At 52.7% G+C, this 21,469-nt stretch overlaps 1 protein-coding gene across 2 annotated transcripts in view; it reads left to right on the top strand.

The window, feature by feature from the left end:
* Positions 1 to 21,469, top strand: part of LOC144155880 (uncharacterized) — a 144,615-nt gene that overhangs the window by 113,846 nt on the left and 9,300 nt on the right. The window contains exon 2 of one of the 2 annotated variants that reach the window (XM_077687578.1): positions 12,515 to 12,756. In XM_077687578.1, coding sequence (XP_077543704.1) covers positions 12,571 to 12,756 — 186 coding nt within the window. In that variant the 5' untranslated portion in view covers positions 12,515 to 12,570. Of the gene's footprint in view, positions 1 to 12,331; positions 12,757 to 21,469 lie in introns of those variants that run through there. The other variant, XM_077687577.1, reaches the window with a different exon arrangement.

Raw genomic sequence — 21,469 nt, forward strand, 5'->3', positions numbered from 1 at the left:
AAGATTCCAGCGAGCGCGTGTTAAATGTCTCCAGGTGGTTTAAATTCATCCGAAACCATTCACTACGGAGCGTTTCCCTAGCCCGGGTGTATATTCGGCAAGAAAAATGGCAGTTGGACTTTGATGCGCCCTTAACCCTGTTTGAAAAGGATCGCTGTCATCGTAATAGGCCAATTCAAAGAACCCTGACTGCTCGTAGCCAGTGCGATTTATGAAGTAGCTAGCTGCTTTGTGTGATGTTTTGAAGATGGAAGTATTGCACGCCCTGTCTCCGTTGCCCTTTTTCTTCCTCTTTGACACTTTGTCAAATTTAAAGAGGTCAATTTTCGGGCGTGCCTTTTGCCGTGTTCGTTTCCCCTTACAGCTGGCGTGGTCCTCTCAGTCAGTTGTAGCGGAGAGAAGAAAGTGAGGACAGTAGCCTTCCCCCATCACTCTTACCAATTCTCGTATCGTCTTCACCACAGAGCTCGAGGATGCCCAATCGAAGTGACCGTGTGTGCAAATTATGAGGATGACGAGGCTCAGCATACGATTTGAGTAAAAAAAAAAACAATGAGTGTGCGCAGAAGCAGCCCGCAAGAGGTGAATCGCGCATTGAATTCTCAGCGCAGATACAATTTTTTAGTTCAACTGAGGGCGGGGCCTCGTCATTCGCCGAATTCGCACACTCGGCCACTTTGATAGGTCATCTTGGAGCGGTGGGGGGAGGATGCCCTAGACGGGGAGTTCTTAGTGTACTTCCTCTATTAATGGCTATAGGTTGACAAATCACATTTCAATGAACGTTCAAGGTTAAAGGGACCCTGAAACACTTACGATAAACGCTTTCACTCTGTCCTTCGCGTCCGGAAGCACTGGGAAAGAAAGCTACAGTTATCGCCAGCACGGAGCGGCACTGTGTGATTTGCTCGTCGCACCAGATACGCCTTCCGTTTCTGCTTTGTTTTTGGGGCTTTATTTTTAAACTTGCTATCGAAAAGTGTTCATTGCTGTAACTGGAGGAAAACCGGCCAACAGCCGCTACATGGCCTCAGTGACGTAATTCGGGCCGTCGAAGAACGTCAAGACCAAATCTATTGAGGGATTTTTCAAGTTATCTGATGGGCATAGAGCAGTGATTTTTGGCTGAGCTACTTTGTGACTCCCCAATATAAGTACTGGGTGTGTTGGGTGACTACGTTCTGCCAGATTTCGAAAAAAAAGTTGAACAAAGTGTTGCAGGGTCCCTTTAAAGATGAAGCAAACGCGCTTTAGCAAACCTTTAGTACGGATTCGACAGTATTTCATCCGCGTTCTGCCGAAAGCTATGTCTAAGAATAACACTTACGTGTTTATTTACCACGGATCTGACAATTTCTTTTTCTCATTGTTCACCACACCGGCTATGATATTGACTACTCAGAACACACACTGGCGCTCGATGCAAAGAAGCAAAAAATATATATAGCCCAACTTGGCTACACGACTGCTAAGAGAAATATTGTAAAAAAATAGTATTTGCAATGATAGCGCGCAGATTCGATCCTCACTAAGGCGGGCCCGTCGATGGCTCAGTGCCCGTAACGTGATGCATTTGCGACGCACCGCAAGCGCCTCGCTATTAGAGGGGCGGATAAACGTGCTCAATCAGGACGAGGGTGAGCAGCGTCACGACTGGGGCGCGTGATGCTCGCCCTCTTCACTTTGCACGGAGCGGCCGACCACCAGCCAAGCGCACATCACGTGCGGCCCGCAATGGGGCCTCCCCTGTGTGCACTGCCTTTCGCTTTTACAGACAGTTCACCCACGCTGGAGCAAGAATAAGCCCTCAGGAAGCAAAGAGGACGGAATTGGTTGACACGGCTGCAGCAGTAGAGCGTATTGTATCTGCACCGGTATTTGGCTTCGAATCCAGCCGCCAGATGTTTCGTTGACGTCGTGTGATCTTAGGGAAAGGAATTGGCTATCTTCTACCCTGGGTAAACACACAGGAAGAAATCGCGTTAAGTAAGCCCTCCAGTCACGTGTGCTTTGGGTCTGAGTCGAGGGAGAAACCTCGTTATTGGGGTGAATCACAGACGGAAAGTCTGGGAAGGTGAACTCTAGAAAGGGTGAACATCGCGGATGGACAGAACTAAAATTAACAGGCGCGCGCCCACAGAGGGAAAACCCACGTGCGCTCAGAGCTATGCGCTCACATCGTAGGTTAGCCTACAGAGATAATTCGCGGTCCGCTAAATAAGGGTCGAAACAAACTGACTCATTGCTTGCATGTGTACTTATTGCGCGTCGTTTCTTTGATTATTGCGTTGATATTTATGTAACTAGCGAATACGTCTTATGGCGGGTCTGGAAATTTATTCCGGGCACGGTAACTCACTGCACGATAAATTGGCTCGAGAAACACGACCTGCGCGGAGGAAAGCGCACGACGGCAGCCGGGCCCCGGCGTAATGGCACGAAGCGCCCCAACAATGCAGCCGCAGCAGCAAGGACAGGCGACGGACTCTCGGGCCGCAGGCGTGGTCATATGCACCGAGATCTCGTGCCGATAGCCGCCGCGCTCGTGGCGCGTGCATGCGCACACGGGCGACGCCGCGACAGAGCAGCAACGCGCGTTTCGGTCAACCGACGCTGGGCGCGAAGGCCGCGCTCCCGTTGTGCCTAATTGCAGCGCTTCGGCCAGCGGGCGTTGCTAACGGCCTGTCTCGCTTGCAGCGCCGAAAGATCTATGGCTCCAATCATTCTCCGGACCGTCACGGCGGCGCTGGCCGCTCCTTACCGGCTTAGATCGCGCGCCACTTTTCACTGCTGCTCGTTCTCTCCACTCCTCCGATCAGCACCGGGGGAGGGGGAGAAATTCAATGAGCTGGCCACTGCGAGTCCGTGCACGCGCGATCTGTGCAAAGAGGCGGGGCGCACCCAGATCGGACGAAGAATTCGGCCTCTATGAGGAGATGCGTCGAGCGGTGCGCCCAGATCCGACGAAGAATTCGAGCGGGAGCAATGGGGGCGGAAAAGACTCCGTGTCCGACAGTAAGGTCTCGAGAGCTATCGCGCTAGCTTGGACACGACGTTTGTGTCGCACCCTTGAAAATGTCCGCCAGTGCGCTTCCCCACAAAGCACCGAGAAGGCCAATCGCGGCAATCAAAGCGGGAAAGTAGGCCAGTGACGACACCCAAAGCGCGACATTTGGCGCGAACATGTGGTCTTCGCTGTTACTTCGCGCAATGAAAGCATGCCGATTTGCACTACGATTGATCCTTCAGGTTCATCGTGGCAAAGCAGATGTACTTTTCATCGATGATTTCCACTAAATACCCCAATACCATTTTTATTCTACCTTCATTAAATGCGGCGTTTACCCTGAGTCTTGCTACCCCACCCGTCTACCCCGCGTTCGTGCTGCCCTGGAGGGTGTGGGGGACCCTTACGACGCGTCGCCTGCAGGTGAAACGTCCGCGGGCAGTCCGCCGTAAGTGTTAGCACCGACAGAGGCCATATGCGAAGAAAAGCTTGACCAATACCTGCCTGCTTCAATGGGGAGCGTGGGATAGCGGAAAACAGATCCAATTCCTGTTGCTCCAATTCCAAGCACACTGCATTGAATTCAATCATGTCTGATTACTGTAAGGGAATGGCAAATTTTGGCTGTGGTAGTTACGTTATACGTGTTCTGCATTACAGTTTGAAAAGGGCCGCCCGTTTCTTGCTGCTTTCTGCAGACTCTGTGTGGGATGGGAAGCGTGTGGTTGCAGAAAGTAGTACGAGCTCTGGCTTTCAACTTCAAAACAAACGGCAACATGTCCGGCCGCTAACGTTTTTCGAGACCCAGGCAAAATTTCGTTTAACCAGGTACGACGGGAAGGCCTCTGGTGGTCGCAGTTTGAGGGAGAAGTTCGTTTCGGGTTGGCCAGTAGCGCGATGATGAACAGCCGTGTTGTCCTCATGGCATGTCCATACTGAGTTGCGCAGCAGCTGAGGTGCCCGGATAGTGGTGCAGTGCTAGTAACGAGATCGAGACCCACTTTACTTCCAATGAAATAAATCAGGGAGGCAGCCATGGCGAATACTCGTTTCGCGGTCGTGCTGATATTTACTTCGAGCCTCATGAGCAACCCTCCACGTGATCACCGATTTAAAAAAAAAACCTTTTTATGTGCCTACCCCTCAATTCTCAGTTTTCAAAAGTACTTCACAGATGTGGCGGTTTGCGGCAACTTTGTTCCAGAATATTTTAAAGGGACGTTTTGTTTTGTTTTCTTCAATCTCTACGTTTACCATCCAGTTTGCAACTCTACGACTGCCACTGTGCGGTATCTTCCCCGTATTTCAAAGACAGCAGCCCGTTTCGTTGCGTTCCCACACTTGAGCAACTAACCTCCTGAGTCGTGCCACGTAAACTACTCAACATGGCAGCAACGTTTAAGAAGTGTCCACAGCGTTTTTAATGCCGCAATTATTCTTGGCCCACAGTACATTTGCTTCGTCTGTTATTTGTGATCTGAATCTTCACAAAGCTATACATGGCCTGTCTTGCAAATTTTCTACTACACGTGCAGGCGAAAAAATATTTTGCTAGCAACAAGTCGGCCGTGTTCACTTTCTAACTTACGTACGCTCCTTCCCATGTATAGCCAAGAGTTTACAAAAGTTTGGAGCAAAAAATGAGCTAATCAGAAAATTAGTGCGTATCTTTTTTGGTTATAACGCGTGCGAACACCGATAAGCGTGTAGCAAACACAGCATAATTTACCTTTTACAACGTCAGCTGTAAGAGGCGGCGTGTGCAGGCCCCGTGTTCATGCGTAAGAAAACCCCAAGCGTGCTTCACTCTACACTCGCACGTAACACTGTGAAGCCCACTCACTTAATTCAGAGTAACGATGGCTGTGTTTTGCGAGAAGCGAAATGCGAAAATTTACTGTTGATCACGCTGCCACTATTCGAATACTATTCGAATATACCGTATTTACTCGATTCTAAGCAGCCCCTCTTTTCCACCCTCGCGATGCCCAAAGTGAGGGGGGGGGGGGGGGGGGTGCTTAGACTCGAAAAACATAAATCACCTCCCCCCCCTCCCCCCTTATCACCGCCGCTTTTTTTCGTGACGGTATCTTGGCGAGACGGGCGCAAGGAATAATGTTTTATTTGGAAAACATTCAAAAGAAAAATAGGTACAAACAGTAAACCCACTGCTTACGTATGATACTCCGTCAACCGTCACACTACCATTCGAGTCTGTTGTGCCACTCGGGCCGCCGCTCTCGGTATCCCGAAGCACACCCTCTTTTGTTCCGTTGAAGTGGTTTGTAATTGAAAACTTCATAAATGACTTGACCACAACGTCAACTCGGGCCCGCTTTTACGCGTCTGAAATCCTGGTTGCTTAGAAAGGGGGTGATTAGATCCGCATGCGAACTTTTTTCCCATATTTTTCGAAAGTAGGGAAGAGTTCTACAATCTCAAATATATATATATATATATATATATATATATATATATATATATATACACACGATAGAGAAGTCACATTGAAAAACATAACAATGTTTATTCTAACGTTTCGCGGTCGAAACGTTAGAATAAATATTGTTATGTTTTTCAATGTGACTTCTCTATCGTACAGTTAACCTTATAGCCACGAACCTTTTCTATCTCTCTCTCTCTCTCTCTCTCTCTCTCTCTATATATATATATATATATATATATATATATATATATAATGTTTTTTCTTTTCTTTTATATTTTTTTTTGTTTTCAAACCCTAACTTAAAGGGTAACATTAGTTGAAATTGAACCTACGGGCCGGAAACAGGGTGTTCATGGCAACGCATTTAGCGGCTCATTACTTGTAAAACTTATTATTATAAATTACGAACTGTAAACAGCAATGATACCCGCTTTCTGTCTATTTTTCTCGAGAAATAAAGGTAGTAAGCTAACAGATGATTTATTTATTTTTATGCATAAATGTAATCTGGGCTTTGAAGCATTTAAATTCTCGGGGAGAAGGGTGCGGCTGTTACAAACACAGGCGTCAAGGACGCGTCTGTGACTATTAAGGAACTGCCGGATTTCCCCCCATACCTCAATAGAACAATGCGGCGTTAATGTGACAGCTTCCTTTTACAGCAGACCGTAATGTTGTGTACCACGCACTGACGTGGGGATAGTGGGGCGCCAAGGCGCAGTGGTCACTTCTAGCAGCTGTAGCGTTTGAAATACTTTTTGCTCTTGCATACTGCCCCGTTAAGGTAGCTTTCGAGCGGTTTGTAGCCATCCAACGTCTCGCCATCCCACGCGCTATATTACATGAGAACAAAGCTGCCCCCGAGTTCCGCTCTTCTTGTTTATACTCATCTCCATTCCGAAAATGCACAGCGAGACTTTTTAAAGAAGTCAAGTCTAACCGTATTTTATAACAATTCTTGATAGAATTTGTTCAGGGCACAAATGCGAAGAAATGTCCCAAAAAATTCTGAAGACCGGTTATTCAGGTGAAAAGTTTGATGTGGAGTCGAGTACATAACTGGAGCCCGGCGCACAAAACTAACAAAATAAAGGGAGGAAAAATAATCACAAATTCTGCAAATGCGGTTAAAAGCGCGTGGTGCCCCCGGGTCCAAGCGTACAGACGCGGGCGAACGTATTCCGACCGACCTGTGCTCCCCTCGAACACCTGCGATCCCGGGTCGCCAACTTTAACTCGGCGCCGATATTCCGCGTGCGGGCCCGAAGAAGTGTAGTCGGCGAGCGGAAGCTTGAAGATGCAGTGACCCCATTGTCATCGGGTGTCCAGTGAATGGCTCTCGTCACATCAAACCATTGTGCCCGCCTTCCTGCCCACCTGTGCGCGCAGCCGGGTGACCCGTAAGGCTGCGCCTGAGTCAGCGCGCTCAGTGAGCCGTGGCGACCAGGGTAGGCGTCAAAGGCGGAACGCTGACACAAAGGCGTATGCAGAAATGGGGCGCAAGAGATGTCCGAGAGTGGGCAAGCGCGAGGAGGCTGCCTCTGGAGAGGGCCAAAAATAACCCGAGCGTGTACATCCCGGACCTCCTTTGTGGCATCACGAGTGACGCAACGCGCGGGGAAAAACAGACTTTCCGAACGCGACCTTCGCCGACGTCGGCCGCCACGTCTGGGTGCGCGCCAGCTGCGGCGGCCGGCTCCCAATTAGCGGTGTCACGTTCCGGCGCGTGGCCGTCGACCAGGGCTGCTTCGATCGGCCGGCCCGAGGGGTCCCCCTTCTTTTCGGGTTCACCGGGTGGCGCGCCCCGGGGTCGCGCGACCGCGGCACGCAGCCTTGAGCGCGCATGGCAGCAGGTGCCCCGCGCTCCTGTGGCCCGCGAACGCCGCCGACGGGGCGAACGGCCGCTCTCGCTCGCCGCCTCTCGGCTCTCGGCTGTCCGAGAGAACGGACGCCGTGCGTGGCCGTGCCGCGAATGCAGCCTCTGTCGACCATCGTCGGCCACTGTTCCGTACGGCGCGGAGGAGGGCAGAAGCCCGCTGCCGTCCGTTGGCGCAGCTTTTGGCACGACTGACACTTGGACGGATCACTCTGCCGCAGCACTCGAGCGCTCAAATGCGAAGCCAATTGACTAAACAGCGAGGAACGTACACGGCCCTGACGAAGCTCGCTCTCCGAAATTGTGCACAACTACTCGTAATTATTTTCGAAGTTAGCGTGTGTTTGAATGGGAAGTGACTGCTAGAGGTGTTCATTTTACGGCGCGCCGGCAGGGGACCGGCCAATCAATGGAACACGTATTCGTTGCGCGCGGTGTCGTCGGTCGTGTGCTGGCATGCCATTGGCTGGGAGGAAAATTATACCTGAATGCGGTGCCCATTTGATATAACTGCACCGCTGGTCAAACTACGGCTGATCACCCCGAGAATACACAGTGCACTCAACGTTCGCAGCGAAGAAACAAAAGGTTCTAGAGGGTAAGGGATCAGAGATCAGAGATAGTGCGTACAGTGTGAACTGGTGAAGCCGAAAAAAAAATGAAAGGAAAAAGCGAACACTCTCTTGAGACGTTATCGTGCGTTCCACTTGATGCGCTGTTCGAGTAGGCGGTAGAAAGAATATTTTGGGGCAGAATTCAACGTTACAGACTGCAATGAGCATGTGTACTTTCGGTGAATATTGTTGTCCACCCGCGTTGAGATGGTAGCAATATGAAAAGATTGATAAGTTTTGCCGGATTCTCGTAGCGGTGAACTTCATTCACCTTGCAAGCGCGAACGACGGCAGCGTTGCGAATTTTTAATGCGAAACGATTATCGGTAGATCCAAAATACAGCGTCGTGGCCGAGAGCTGGTACATAAAATTTCCAGCGGCTCATAGAAAAACAAACAGGTCAAAGAATGCTCCGGCCAACGCCAAATTTTGCACCGAAGCTCCCATGAACAGGGCTAAGTAATTAAGTAAAAATGGAGACGGTAAATTAGGGTCTCGGCGGGAATCGAACCCAGGGCCTCGGGAATGTGAGGCTATCATATACACCCCCGACGCCACCACATCTCGACGATACTAGCTGGCCCTGGCCGCCTAACCGTGGGCCTAGTGAGCACGCTTTGGGGCCTGCGACTCAGAAAGGTGTGTGAGAGACGTGTGCTGAGGCCCACAGGAGTAATTTGAGCAGCATGCTAATTACAGAGGTATCAGCGATGCAAAGACGCAAAAGGCAAAGGATGATGACAATAAGGACACTAATTGTCGTTGTCATGAACACTAATGCTCTCGGGATTCCTACCTCATCAGAAGGGGCTGCTGAATGTCCTCGTAGTTTTATGAAGCCTGCAGCCCCTATGCCTGTAACCTAGCTCACTAGAACTCAACCTACGGCCTGTACTTTCCTTTTATTGACCAAAAGAGTACTAGGTTCACCACCGTGCGTCCACCTCAGTCACAAAGTACTCTAATGTTGTATTGTGAGGGCCTGCAATGGAATTCAGTTTTGTTTGGGTAAGCGACACTAGCGTCCCCCATCGCCAGCCAGGCTGCCTCGGATCCGTTGTTCAATCAAGATCGGAAAAACAATGCTGGCGCTAGTTTGTATCACTGTGCCTCAGAGATAGTGTAAACATAAAAACAACTTCGACGTTAAGAATAGGAGGCCTCAGTTTACGTGCGCTTCACGACAGGGCGTAGACTAGCAACCGCCGGACAGAACCGTATAATCAGACTTGCCAATTTATTCTCCCGAGCGACTTTATGGCCGTGTACTTGGAGGAAATTTTTTATATTTTGGTATTTTTAGGGGAGAAATTTATCCGTGGATAGGCATCCTGGCAAGGGAAGACTCAAGCCCTAGTTTCACTTAGCTTTTCTTGCGCAAGCTTGCATTTATCTTCGTACAATGACTGCCCCATTGCGTCCGCAAGGTAGCATACAGCAGCGGTTGCGCAGATAGGCCTGTGACGGCCGACTTACTTGTCTGCTAACATACCGACAACGAGGTTAATTTCGTGAAGGCGTCGCCAGGTATAGCTTTCCTTCATGCGGGGTCGGAGAGCAGCGACAAGGAGCGGGGGAAACTGTTTCCTAACCCCGAGCGAGGTACGCGTTCGTGACGCCGAAGAGACTGCTCCAGAGGTATACCGAGGGGCCTTGCTGGGCGTCGCTGGCCGTCGCCGCCGAGAAGCCATCACTTCCTGATTTCACGCGTCGAGACAAGCTCCTCGAGAGCGGTAGCAGCCGACGCGGGGCGCGCGCCGTCCTTTGCCGAGGATGCGGCGCCGCTCAGAGCCGCTGCAGCGACGGGGTGCCATACGGGGAACGCGCCGGCCCGCGGTCCAATAAATACGCCAGCGGCGGCGCCGCGGCCGCTTGTCAACGGCCGATCGTCCCAGGGACACCCGGTCAGTGCGGCGCTCGGCGGCGAACCCGCGGAATGCCGTTATTTATCGGCCGCGGGACCAGGTGTTACAGGCTGGATGCTAAAGCTGTCAGGCCGGCCCATCGGAGGGGGCCAGACGGCCTGTTGCCGGCCACTGTCGCGGGAGGCCGCCGCCGAAGGGGGGGCGGCAGCCCGGTGGGGGACCTCGACCCGGCGCCCCGGCCACGGACGGAACGCCAGTCGGCGCCCATCTGGGAAATATGTTGCGAGGAGAAGCGACACGCCGCCCCTTACTGCTGCGCGGGGATTGTCTCTGCTCTTGGCCCGCCGTCGTGTCTTCATTGTATTAGGGCTCCTCGTTAGGTTGAGTCGATGAATCTTGTTGCGCCGCCCGGACAAGTCAAGCGCCCCTGCCGATGTAGACACCGCTGTCTCTGCTTCTTCCGGTTCTTGCCTTGCGCATCGTTGACGGAATTCAGCTCGATGCAGAGCACTGGAACAGTTACCATGCTCAGAAAGGGATCCCAACGACAGGCACAGTCGAGTCAAAGGAGATTCAAAACATTCTGTTTCTGGTACGCATGTAAGCTTTTTCTTGTCACTATTGCAATAGTGACAATAGTGCAATATAAGGGCTATCCACAAATTTTGTTATCGTTCCAGGGAACAATAACGAAATTTGTGGAAAGCCGGCTATATACGCAGAACGAAGGTTCTGACTCTGACATGGCTTTGTTATGCTTTTTTCCCCCTCTGCATGAGGGTTCTATTTTTTTCCTTAACAAGTTCTGTGTTCGCGTTCGTCATTCTGTGCGCAGAAACTCTGCAAATGATTGCTCGGAAGCGTTGAAGTTTTCGGCTGGCATACACTCTCAACCGCTTCCTATTTCCTCACAATGTACCTCAGTGAGCAATTCAAGCGAACCGGTTTGACTAATAATATTGTAGTACTGTTTGATGGCGTATAGTGCGTGCCAGATATTTCAAGCCAAGTCATACACTGGGCCTCAGCATTACATCTTTGCCCCTTTAATGGTGTAGCAGACCCAGGTATTTTTTCAGTGTTGACAAAGTGCCTGATCGAATTTTTTGCGAAATATTTAAGAGCTGGCTTAATTCTTCAAGAAAATGCGCATGCTTCAAACCGTAGCAGCAGAGCACGCATTTTTTTCCCCCATAGAACAAAAGAATAGCTCTGAAGAACGTTATCGACTCTGCTTCACCTAACGTTTCCAAACAACCGACTGCGGGAGAAACGGGAGAATGAATAGCAGTTTAGTTGAGAAATGTGTTTGTGCCGTAGCATTGCGCGATGTAAAAATTACCTCGTGCAATGCCACAGAGCCGATGCTCATTTTTCATTCAAATCGGGTACGGGTGGGATTTGACATATTCTTTTATGAAGTTGGAGGAAAGAAGGAAAAAATAAATAAGGGGAAGGGAACCTGTTTTAAATGGTGAATCCCTTATCCTCCGGGTGGATTCTACAGCACACCTAAAACCCATTTTCACTCAACACCCCGATTTAAAAAAGTGGTGGGACCAAAGGAGGAGGTAAGTGTCTCACTGGGGCTCCATGCTGGCGACGCATCGCTGTGTTGCGTGAAAAATTCCATATCTAGGGTACCGTTGAGAAAGATGCGTTTAATTTGCGTAATTAACGTGGGAAAAAAAAACATAGGTGTGGTTATTACGCTTCAAATTCAAACTACCCGCGGAGTCTATTAACACGGCGTAGTCGAACACTCCGAAATGATCCCCGCAGTGCCCGGTGACGGGAACCAAAGTTTCAATGAGTGGCCCATTGGCACTTCGTCCCCTACGAAAATAAAACGTCGGACGAGCGATGCGGAGTTCTGGTGAAGCCAAGCACGTAGCCTGGCCTTCTCCGGTGAAACCTTTGCTCTTTTTTAAAAAAAGCAGCTGAGCTGGTCAGAGGGGCCGTTGCTTGAAGACTGCCTTCAGGTAGCATCCGGACAACATGCTAGCGGCGCGCTAAGTGCTCGATTCAGCTTGGGCTACCTTAGTTCGGTATACGAGTGGCTCGAAATGATGCGCGACGAGAAGGCGTTAGTACACAGCTTTATTGACGAGAAGCAGAGCGCAGCTACACACTTTCCCGGAAGATGCGGCTCGAAGGGAAAAGTCCCGCGAGAGGGTAGGAGGCAGGCGAGCAGACTCACGCGGTCGTATCCTCCGGCGGGCCGTCCCGAGAGCGGCGCACCTGTTGCTCGTGCGTCCCGCGCGAGCGGAGGCGCGCGGCCGTCTGAGGGAGCGGGCGCACCGGCGGCGCTCCGTGCGCGGCGCTGGCATCGGCGAACCTGCGCGAGCTGAATGAACACACCTACGGCTACGGGGAAAAAAGCGCGCTCTTCTTTCGAAGGCTCGCCGCCCACGTGCGGGGCGGGCTTGTCCGGGCGACGGGCCAATGGGCTGGCGCACCTGCGGGAACGGGCCAATGACGCCCGCGCGGCCCCACGTCACATCCGTATCCGGGGCGGAGGGGAGGGAAAATGAGCCCTTATCTTTTTATGAACAAGTTGCGGGAAACATGCGGGCCATTTGTTTGAGATAAGCGTCATGGAAGCATGAAATCGAGAGTAGCGCGTGTTGGGAAGGAGCCATGCTGCGCCCCGCGGCCCAGCTGGGTCCACCGACCGCTGCAGCCGTCCGCTCTGCCGTCCGCAGATACCCGGACCTGGGTCGTCACAGTGCTGTTCGCCGTGCTCGCGCACCACCACGCCATGAGTGCACCCGTGTCGCGGACCGGCGACGACCACCCGCTCTGGGTGAACCCGTGCAACCTGCCCGACGACGCCAGCGGCCACGCCGACCACCTGAGCCCCCAGGACGTACGCAACATGCTCGACGCTGTGGCCAACCGCGCCCGGGTCGCCAGCGAGGAGGCCGACAAGGCCAAGCGCAGATTTGTGAGTACCGGCCTCTTCTCGATCCTACTCGCGTGGCGCAGGAAATCCCCGCCGTCGCGCTGCCCCCAGGACCACGGACGCCGTGAGGCACGCGCGCCAGCGCCGCTGTCACGCCGTCCGCGCTCCTCGGGATCGGAACCCCGTCTCCTCCCCCGGGGCTCGGAAGGGGGTCGCGTTGAGCAGCGCCAAAGGCTGGCTCGCCGCCAGCGGGAGGAAGGCGACCGGAGGCCCAGATGAGGTGTAGGGTAAAGATCCGATCGGAGGACGCTATTAGCACCCAATTAACGCGCACCGAACGTTCCCCGCGGACGCTGCCTACGCGCCGAAGGTGTTCGGGGAAGAAGCCGCCGGTCATACTTGTCAGCGGGGGCAATTGCTCTCTCCGTGCGCGCACAACGCCGGGGAGACAGCGCGCGGGGCGCGTCAAATTGCTGTCCAGTGGGGATCCCTCCCAATGGCTGCACAAAGCCGGCCTTTTCTTTTCTCCTTCGCGTTCAACGACCTAAATATAATGAAAGCCAAAAGAAGTGGGCGTGGCGCCGCTTGTCCGTGTTTTCTCTATTGTCGCAGTTTTGGCCGTAGGGAAGAGTCAATTGTCGAATCCCTGTCACGTTTTCAAAGTGCTCTTAAATGAACTAAAACGCGTGAAATTCGCATGCAAAAGTTAGAGCGTGTGTTCGAGACCGCAGAAGTTTGCGGGACGCGGATATCAGTGACCGAAAATTAATTCTTTCTGTATCTTGGGGCCCAGCACGCGACCGATGTGTATAGGAGATTAATCCCGTGAATAATAAGCAAATGACGAAAATTCAATTTCTGACGAAGTTAACAAAAACTAATAAAGTGGTTCCCGAAAAGTCTGATTTGTATGAGTGACCAGAGTTTTGTCACTTATGATGTACCTAACCAGGCTGTGTACGTCAAACTGTTGTCTCTAAACAACTACTGTTCTAGGGAGCATATCGTGCAACGCTAGTTCTGTATAATTTTTTCCCCTTTAGCCAAGAAGTGGCCAAAGTTAGGTTTGAAAGCAAGTCCCGAAGGTTCTGACAGCATGCGCATCGCGGGACGTTAGGTGTCTATTAATCCGGAGCCTTCCACAATATCCGGCTCGTGGCTCAAAGTGGCACTGAAATGGAGTTGAAATATCCCTTTTTTCTTCGCGCCGCGAAAGACATCGCCGGAGCATAATGCAACTCCATGGTTAGCTCGCTGGAGCAGACACTCTGAGTTGCTCTTGCTCCGATTACCTTTAGATAGGCTATCGAATGCATTCATTGCTACGGACTTCGAAGATCGAGGGAAAGCATGAAAATTCGTTATAGCGAGTTTCGAATGGATATGATGCGTGCGATGAGATCTTTGGGTCAGATGTTTTGTGGCCACCTTATCTAAGTACTGGACGGACTCATTGACCACGTTATAAAAGCGTTCCAGATGATAAAACCACCCTGAAGAAATGTTTCGGGGGCCCTTTAAGTCCGCATTCTGGCCCAGTGCAGCTGACCCGGGATAACCGCGCAAAGTGTCACATAGTGGCAAAACTAATGGCGGAAGTCTCGTCCTAACGACAGTGGTTAAACCACTTGCTGGTCATGCAGAAAACCACATGTGTATTATAGGTCGGAATTCATTGGAATCGTGGTGGCGAATACGACCGTTTCTTTTCGGCAAGTCGTAACAAAATTACGCATCTGTGGTGTTTTGAATGATTATCTTCCTGTACGCGACCGTGCACTCCTAACACAGTCCGTCTGTTCAGATTCACCTTAATGCTCTCGGTCGGCTGATCCATACAGCCAGCAAATAAATTTTGAGAAACGACGATACGAAAATACGATTTGACTCAACAGTTTGGTGTGCGCTGTGGCATCACGCAATGTAAGAATGGCATTGCACTGCGCCGTGCCACTGCGCAAATCACCTTTTTGAGTCTGATTGTATGCACGTTGCGGTTGTTCGCCGAATTTGCTATGTTTGCGGCATGGATTGGCCACTCACGCGCATTGTGGTGAAGCTGGGCCACGGGACTCCCTTAGAATGTGGGTTCTATCATATATCATTTCCGCTGCGAAAGGCATCATCCCTTGACGCCACAAGAAGCTCAAAGTGCATGCACTTAAACAATGCAGCGCCCACCAATATACACACCACTGAAAAAACGTCGTACTGATACGAAATAAAGCGCTAGGATATGTATCTCATTTCTGTCGTCCTGTGTCTGAGAAATAATTAAATAATTTTGGGGTTTAAGTCGCCGGGCTATGAGGTGTGCCGTAGTGAGGGCTCAGAATTAATTTCGACCACCCGGGGATCGACGCACGGGCTTTTTCGCTTCTCACCTCCGTCTGAAAAACAGCCATGGCGGCCGGGATCGAACCCGGGCCCTTGTGCTGAGCCTTAGCTACGAAGCGACCGTGGAAGATCCGAGGACAAATCTTCCGGAATCACCCGTGCGTTTGGGGGAATCCGTGCCGGCTTGTGCTAGCTCATCCAGGGGGAGATCGCGGAATGGGACGGCGATCCTCTCATTCTCGGATCTCTGATTGCAACCGTGCACGGTGGGGCCTTCCAAAATGCAATCCGTTTCCATCTGCTCTCGAGCAAGTGCGCGTGCCACGCCGCGGTCGTACCTCTGGTGCGAGCAGTGTCGCGTCATCGTCAACCATGAGAGATCGCGATTTTCGCTCCGGAAGAAGAGCGGGAAAGAGAGAGAAATAGCTGCGTTGGTCACACTTTTTATGTGTCGTAGCAGCTGCTGGACGGTTCCCGGTAACTTCGTGCTTTGAAACTTCTAAGTTGTAGCCCACCGGCAGCGGTTGCTGAAAGTTTGAAAGTTTGGTGGGCTACAACTTTGAAAGTTGTAGCCCACCGGCAGCAGTTGCTGCAGCAGGGCTTCAGCAGTTGCAGCCCTTTCTTTCAGGCCCTCTCCACTTCGACTTTGATATCACTTGCAGTTCCTTTCCACGGACCCTTCGCGACCCGGCATTCGGGATACAATCGTAATCACTTCGATGCTTTTCTAGGCGACACACTTTTCTCCATCAGAGAAGAAAGCACGCAGGATAGCGCAACGCTCTGTCCCAAATTAACTTCGCTGTTGTTGCGAGACAGGCGACAAATTAGTACTTCTTCTAAGTGATCTTTCGTGGTTGGAGTCAGCAAGCCGCGAGCTTGACAATTTATGCGAAGATGAAGCTACGTCTTGCACGTTATTGTTCGCAGGAAAAGAAAAAAAAAATTATTTCCTTGTTCCTCGTTTTTGTGGCCAAAATGTCTACACCTGACTGGCGCATATGTACCGGCACAGCTTCAGCACTATATAGCGTCTGTGGCATTTTATTGCAAAGGCTAAAGCCGTTCCGTTTGCGCCAATCATCTCGTGATAGACCTAAGGACGCACGATTGCCGATTCCGTGCGTGTGTTTCGTTTAAAATGAAGAAAATGGGCCCGTTGCATAACGGCCCCAGTTTAAAAGAAATGTACGTCAGGGAGCGTTAATGTGTTCGCCTCATTTAAACAAAGAACATCCGGAAACACCGCAGCATTTTACTATTCCCGTGATTTACGCAAATGCGTGTCATGGCCTTAACTTAAATTGTTGATGAACTTAAAGTGTTGAAATCCGAGGAAGCTTTTGATTTAAACGATTAAACAAAAAGTTTAATTGAAAAAAAGTTGTATTGTACAAAAAAAAAACGCTTATTTTTATGCGTTAGTTTAGCTTTTTATGAACAGCGCAAATCTGAAAGCAGGTTTGGCAATGAGCGCTGGGATTAACGCTGCGCAGTTTCGTCACGCTGTCAACTGCCGTGTTAGCGCTTGGCGTCGTAGCACGCAACGCTGTAGCAAGTCGTCGTCTGGAGGGATAGGCTACCGGAACACGGAGTTCCGCGAAAGCTGGTGGGACGAGTCGCGAGTGCGCGACGACAGGCGGACTTCCGCAAACTGTCCGCACAACAGTCGCGTTCAACGAGGGGAACGGAACAGCGCGGAGAGCCTCGCGCGCGGAATGAAGGGTCGGTTGCGAAACACGTCGGGAGCAAGAACCATAACACTTCCTCCCTGGATGCCGTCCAAAATCGCCCTCATTTACCGGCTTGGCACGCGGGCGACGTTTCCGCGGCGTTTTTTTTTTTTTTTTTTTTTCACACCAAAGGCGTCGTCCCACGAGCGCCACCGGTTAATCGAGCCAACGAACCTGCGGGTTAGCGCCGCTCTGCCCTCTCCCCTCCGTGTACGCTGCCATTCACCTCGCGTGCCACCAAAAACAGAGTTCGAGCTGCCCAAATATAGCCGTAGTGTACGCGGCCCCTCACAATGCTCTGCCCCTCGCGAGCGTGTGGACGTAGGCCGTGGAGGTCGCTAGCACCGGGTCTCGGGCTTCCAACGCGAAGCCCTGGGCGAGAACTGCGGACGAAAACATTGGCTTTGTCCGCACTCCGTGTGTGGGCGCGAGAATCCAACGGGGCCGCGGCACGCACGTGCTCAGATGTTCCCCGTCCGCCGTGGGCCCCGCACGCACTGTCCGTCTCCCGCTTTGTTTATCGGACTGCAGGGCTTCCCCACTCCGTGCGCTTGTTCTGACGCACGGCCGCCCTCCCTCGCCGGCAATGAAACAGCCCCGACAACAATCAGATGGCGGAGTGGTGGGAGAGGACGCTGTTGTTTTTTGCCGAGACCGCTTCCCCCACCGGCGGGCTCAGCCCTTTCTGGGCGTCTCAATCTGGCGGTGCTTTGACGAAGTTACAATTAGGCCGCCCTGCCCTTGGCGTCTGTGAACTCGAGGAGGAGACGTGCGGTTAAGAGCCCGTCTGGCAGGGGTTTTTCGCTTGCTCGGTGTAGCAGCCGTGGCGGCGGGCTCTCGAGAGCCGGGCATTCCTGGCCGCCCTCCCTGGGAAGGGAGCGAGGGGCTCGTTCTGCGGCTCTACTCGCGGCGGAAAAGTGATCGGCCCGCGAGGAACGGGCACTTGTGCGAGTAATTGGGAACCACTTTACAGCGCATGCCGTAACGTGCGCCAACCAACGGGCCCGCGCAGTTCCGTTGACACGCATGTTTTAGAGCGCAAACACTCCCCGCTACCTCTCAAAAGTCGCTAAAATGGTGAGGAACCTAACCGTTTACGACTTACCGAGTGCGTGCCAAATACACACGCACTTGTCAACGCGCTTTTGGAGCAGCATGGGACGAGAGATGTCCCGTTTATGGGCAGCCTCCTCAGCGGGGTGCATCCAAGCGCCTGCTGCCTCCATCGAAGGCAAAGCAAACGACACGCGCCCGCTTGGTCCGGAACCGCGTTCGCGGGCCTGCGCGTGTCAGCGCGTGGCGAGTGATACTGGAGTGGGGGAGGCGATTTTGCATGCGCGTAATCCCCTAAGCGCTGCGAGCACCTCCGGGCGGCCGCGATGCAGAGAGACAATAAAGAAGAGGAGCTAGCCCATGCGGCGTGGGCCATAAAAAGGAGCAGGGAAATCTCAAGGACGTTATCGCTAATCCGCGCGGTGTTGGTTTCGTGGCATGCGGTGGGGGTGATTTTGAAGAATTTTAACGACCTTGTTCGAGGCGCGAACGACAAAGCGCGCGATCGCCGCGGTGGTCTGCGCTCGGCGCCCCTTGTCTTCGCCTTGCGAGGAGGGCGAGACCCGGAGGAGGGAAGCCGTCGTTCAGGGGCTCGTTAAATACTGCGCGTGCAATAAAGGCGGCGCAGGCGCTCCGTGTGTTGAGGCCCCTCTTCGCTCTTCCCGAAGTGCGACTCGCATTTGCGACGCAGCACCCGGCTTGTTACGCCGCTCTCTATCGCCCAACTGCTTTTCGGCTGTTTAAACTTTTAAATCGGCTTAGCGGCTCAGGCGCTTCAGACGTCACTGCGATCAGGTTTCGAGCGTTTTACATCTGCGGGGCCTGTATCGCCGAGTCTGATCTTGGCGCGCAGCGGAAGTTTTATACAAACCAGCCCAGCGAATGCCTGAGGTATATCAGGCGGGCTGTAGATCGAATTTTATTGGTCCACACATATTTACAGCGCATTCGCAGCCGAGGCGCGATGTCACCGTTGGTGTGTCGCGCAGTCCGTCTTGTAACCAAATGCTCGATAAAGCGTGCGCGTGGGCAAAGTCTCACCTTGTATCTTACCCGAGGGCTCGCGTAACGGCGATGATCTGGTGCGTGGTCCCCATGTGAGGCTGTGGCTGCAGCCCTGAGCTTGTCCTGTTGTAAGGCTCTTGTCAATGGGCTGTCAAGCGTCAAGGGACTTGCCCACGCTCGTTCGCGTTGTGGGGTGAACTTCCTGTCGGGGCACCGCAGGCCATTAATCTGTGGCCACAGACGAAATGAGCTGAATTTTAGGTGGTCGCTATCGCCGGTGCTGCAGCAGCAGCGAAAAGAGCGCCGTGGTAGCTTTCCCACGGAAAGGTAATTGGCACGGAGTAGAGCCCAACAACCGATCCGATTTCAGCGACGTCTTCCGAAAGTGAACGAACTGGGAGGCGCGCAGACAGTCGGAACCGTCGCCAGCTCGACCCCGTACGTGACGCACGTTCACCTCCGCGGCGTGCGTGCGTCGCCCCGCATACGGGTCCGTGGGGCGAAGCCGAGTTCGCTTACACGACAGTGCGAACGCTCTCTGGATGCGGCGGGGGGACAATGATACCCGGCGGGTTCGAACGCCTCTGGCAACGCGGCGGCTTTTGACCGCGGTCTGCCAGCGCGTCGACAATGGACGGAAGTCCGCCCAGCGTAGCCCCAACTCATCGTCGTCGCGCGCACGTTGCCGCCCAGTAGCGGGGACTCGGCGGCTGAAAGTTGTCGCCGCCTCGGGGACTGCTGCTCAGAGCGGGACGCTTGTCACGCTCGCTGTGCCAGCCTGACTCATAACGGGGCATTTCGGCGGCGCGTGATTCAGGCAGAGCGCAACAATATGCCGCGTAAGCCCTTTGGTCGTAACCCAGTTTCATTCAAAGTAGACGCAGTCAAGGTCAACGCCCTCGTGCGACACGCTTCGAACCGACTAGTCGCCCTTGGAGCGCAGCCGCGCCGACTTGGAGCGCAATACGCATAACCCGGTGCCTGCGGGCTGTGTGCGCTCTCTGCGCGCGTTTCATTAGGGTCAGGCCGGCTTGACACAACCGCAGCGACTCGCGCATTCATGCTCCGCGTTAGAATACGTGCAGGCGACGTTCGAGGACAACTTTCCGCTCACCGCCGGAACGGGATATCTCGCAAATAAAGCTCGGGCGTACGTGAAGGAAAATAGGAAGCAGGCGCAACCCCCGCGGCAATGTTCTGTGGCTCGCCGTTCGGTCAGCGGCGGAACATTGACGAATGACAACACCCACGACGACCTGCCTCAACGGCCGAAACCCACGCTCGAGATCAAGAACCGGGACGTTAACCCGCGGCTCGAGAGAAGGCCGTGGCGGATGTTGTGAGCGCTCTCGTCGCCTTCCGGAGGCATGCATGGCGGCGTGGGAGCCGACGGTTGGCCCCGGCGGCAGAAACACCCGGCGTCGCGCGCTCCTCCCTCGGCGCCGTGATTAAGCGGAATTACACGACGATTGCCTCGTAAGCGAGCGTGTCCTGGTAATGCACACAACCCGGGCGCCCATTTATTTCCGCCTTTGCCTCGGCGCCGAGGCGTTGCTACACCTGTGCGGGAGAAAAAAAAGAAAAAAAGAAACGCGTGCACGAAACATCCTTCTGAGGGTCGCCCAAAAGGACGCAATGGCTCGTACTTGTCGTGAGCGGCCGTTGTCTCGTTTCTGACCTGGCAACGCCAAATTTTGCGTGTTACCGCAATATTTCCGGCTCTAAGCCACCGCGCGACAAGTCTGAAAGAAGCTATATCAGAGTGACAGTGTCATCGGAATGAGCCATAAATAACACCATTGCGTATACTTGCCTTTTTATAGCTGCCATGCCGCTACTGTTACAACACCACCATTCATTTTATGACGGCTTTCTGAAGCGGCGTCTTTAGTAATAGCGGCATCTCTTCCCGGTTTGCACACCTTCATAGGTAAGCGGCTGTATGAAACTACGAGCTTATTTTCCACGCAGCTGGATCAACCTGAATGCATAGGTTTAATTCTTTTATTCGTGCAGGCAGTGCAACGTGTATTTTTATTGATATTTCACACCTCGATGATCCTATAGTATGTTTTCGCGCAACTGTCATCAAGGTGAATTATGCTGTGAAAGAAGCGTTGACATGTATGAATAATATAACTGATGCTCGTATGAGGACGATCGGGTAATATGCTATCTTCGTACGGGAGCGTCGTAAACTCTTGGACGTTTCCGTAGATTGTCCTCGCCACAGCGCTCCAGAATGACCAACTGAAGTGACCTAGCGTGCAAATTCGGCGAATGGCGAGGCCCGGCATCCGATTTGACTAAAAAAAAAATGAATTTGCGCAGAGACAACACGGAAAGCGTGCGTGGCGTTTTGCATTGCGCGATTTTCCTACGCAGGTGCTATTTTCAGTCAAATTGTATGCTTGGCCTGTCATTTGCTGAATTCGCTCACTCGGCCACTTCAACTGGTCATTCTAGAGCGCTGTGCTGAAGACGATCTTCAAGGACTTCTTGGAGTGTGTAGTCGCGGAAGTGGTCTTGCGGCAATTATACGGTTGACGCGAGCTGTAACCGGCTGCAAAATAGGATATTGCCAAAAACCTGCCACACTTCAGTTATGCAAAGTCAATCGTAACCGT

This window comes from Haemaphysalis longicornis, unplaced genomic scaffold (assembly GCF_048455015.1).
Source record: "Haemaphysalis longicornis isolate Haplotype H1 unplaced genomic scaffold, Haemaphysalis longicornis Haplotype H1 scaffold_1, whole genome shotgun sequence".
NCBI classification, from domain to species: Eukaryota; Metazoa; Arthropoda; class Arachnida; order Ixodida; family Ixodidae; genus Haemaphysalis; species Haemaphysalis longicornis.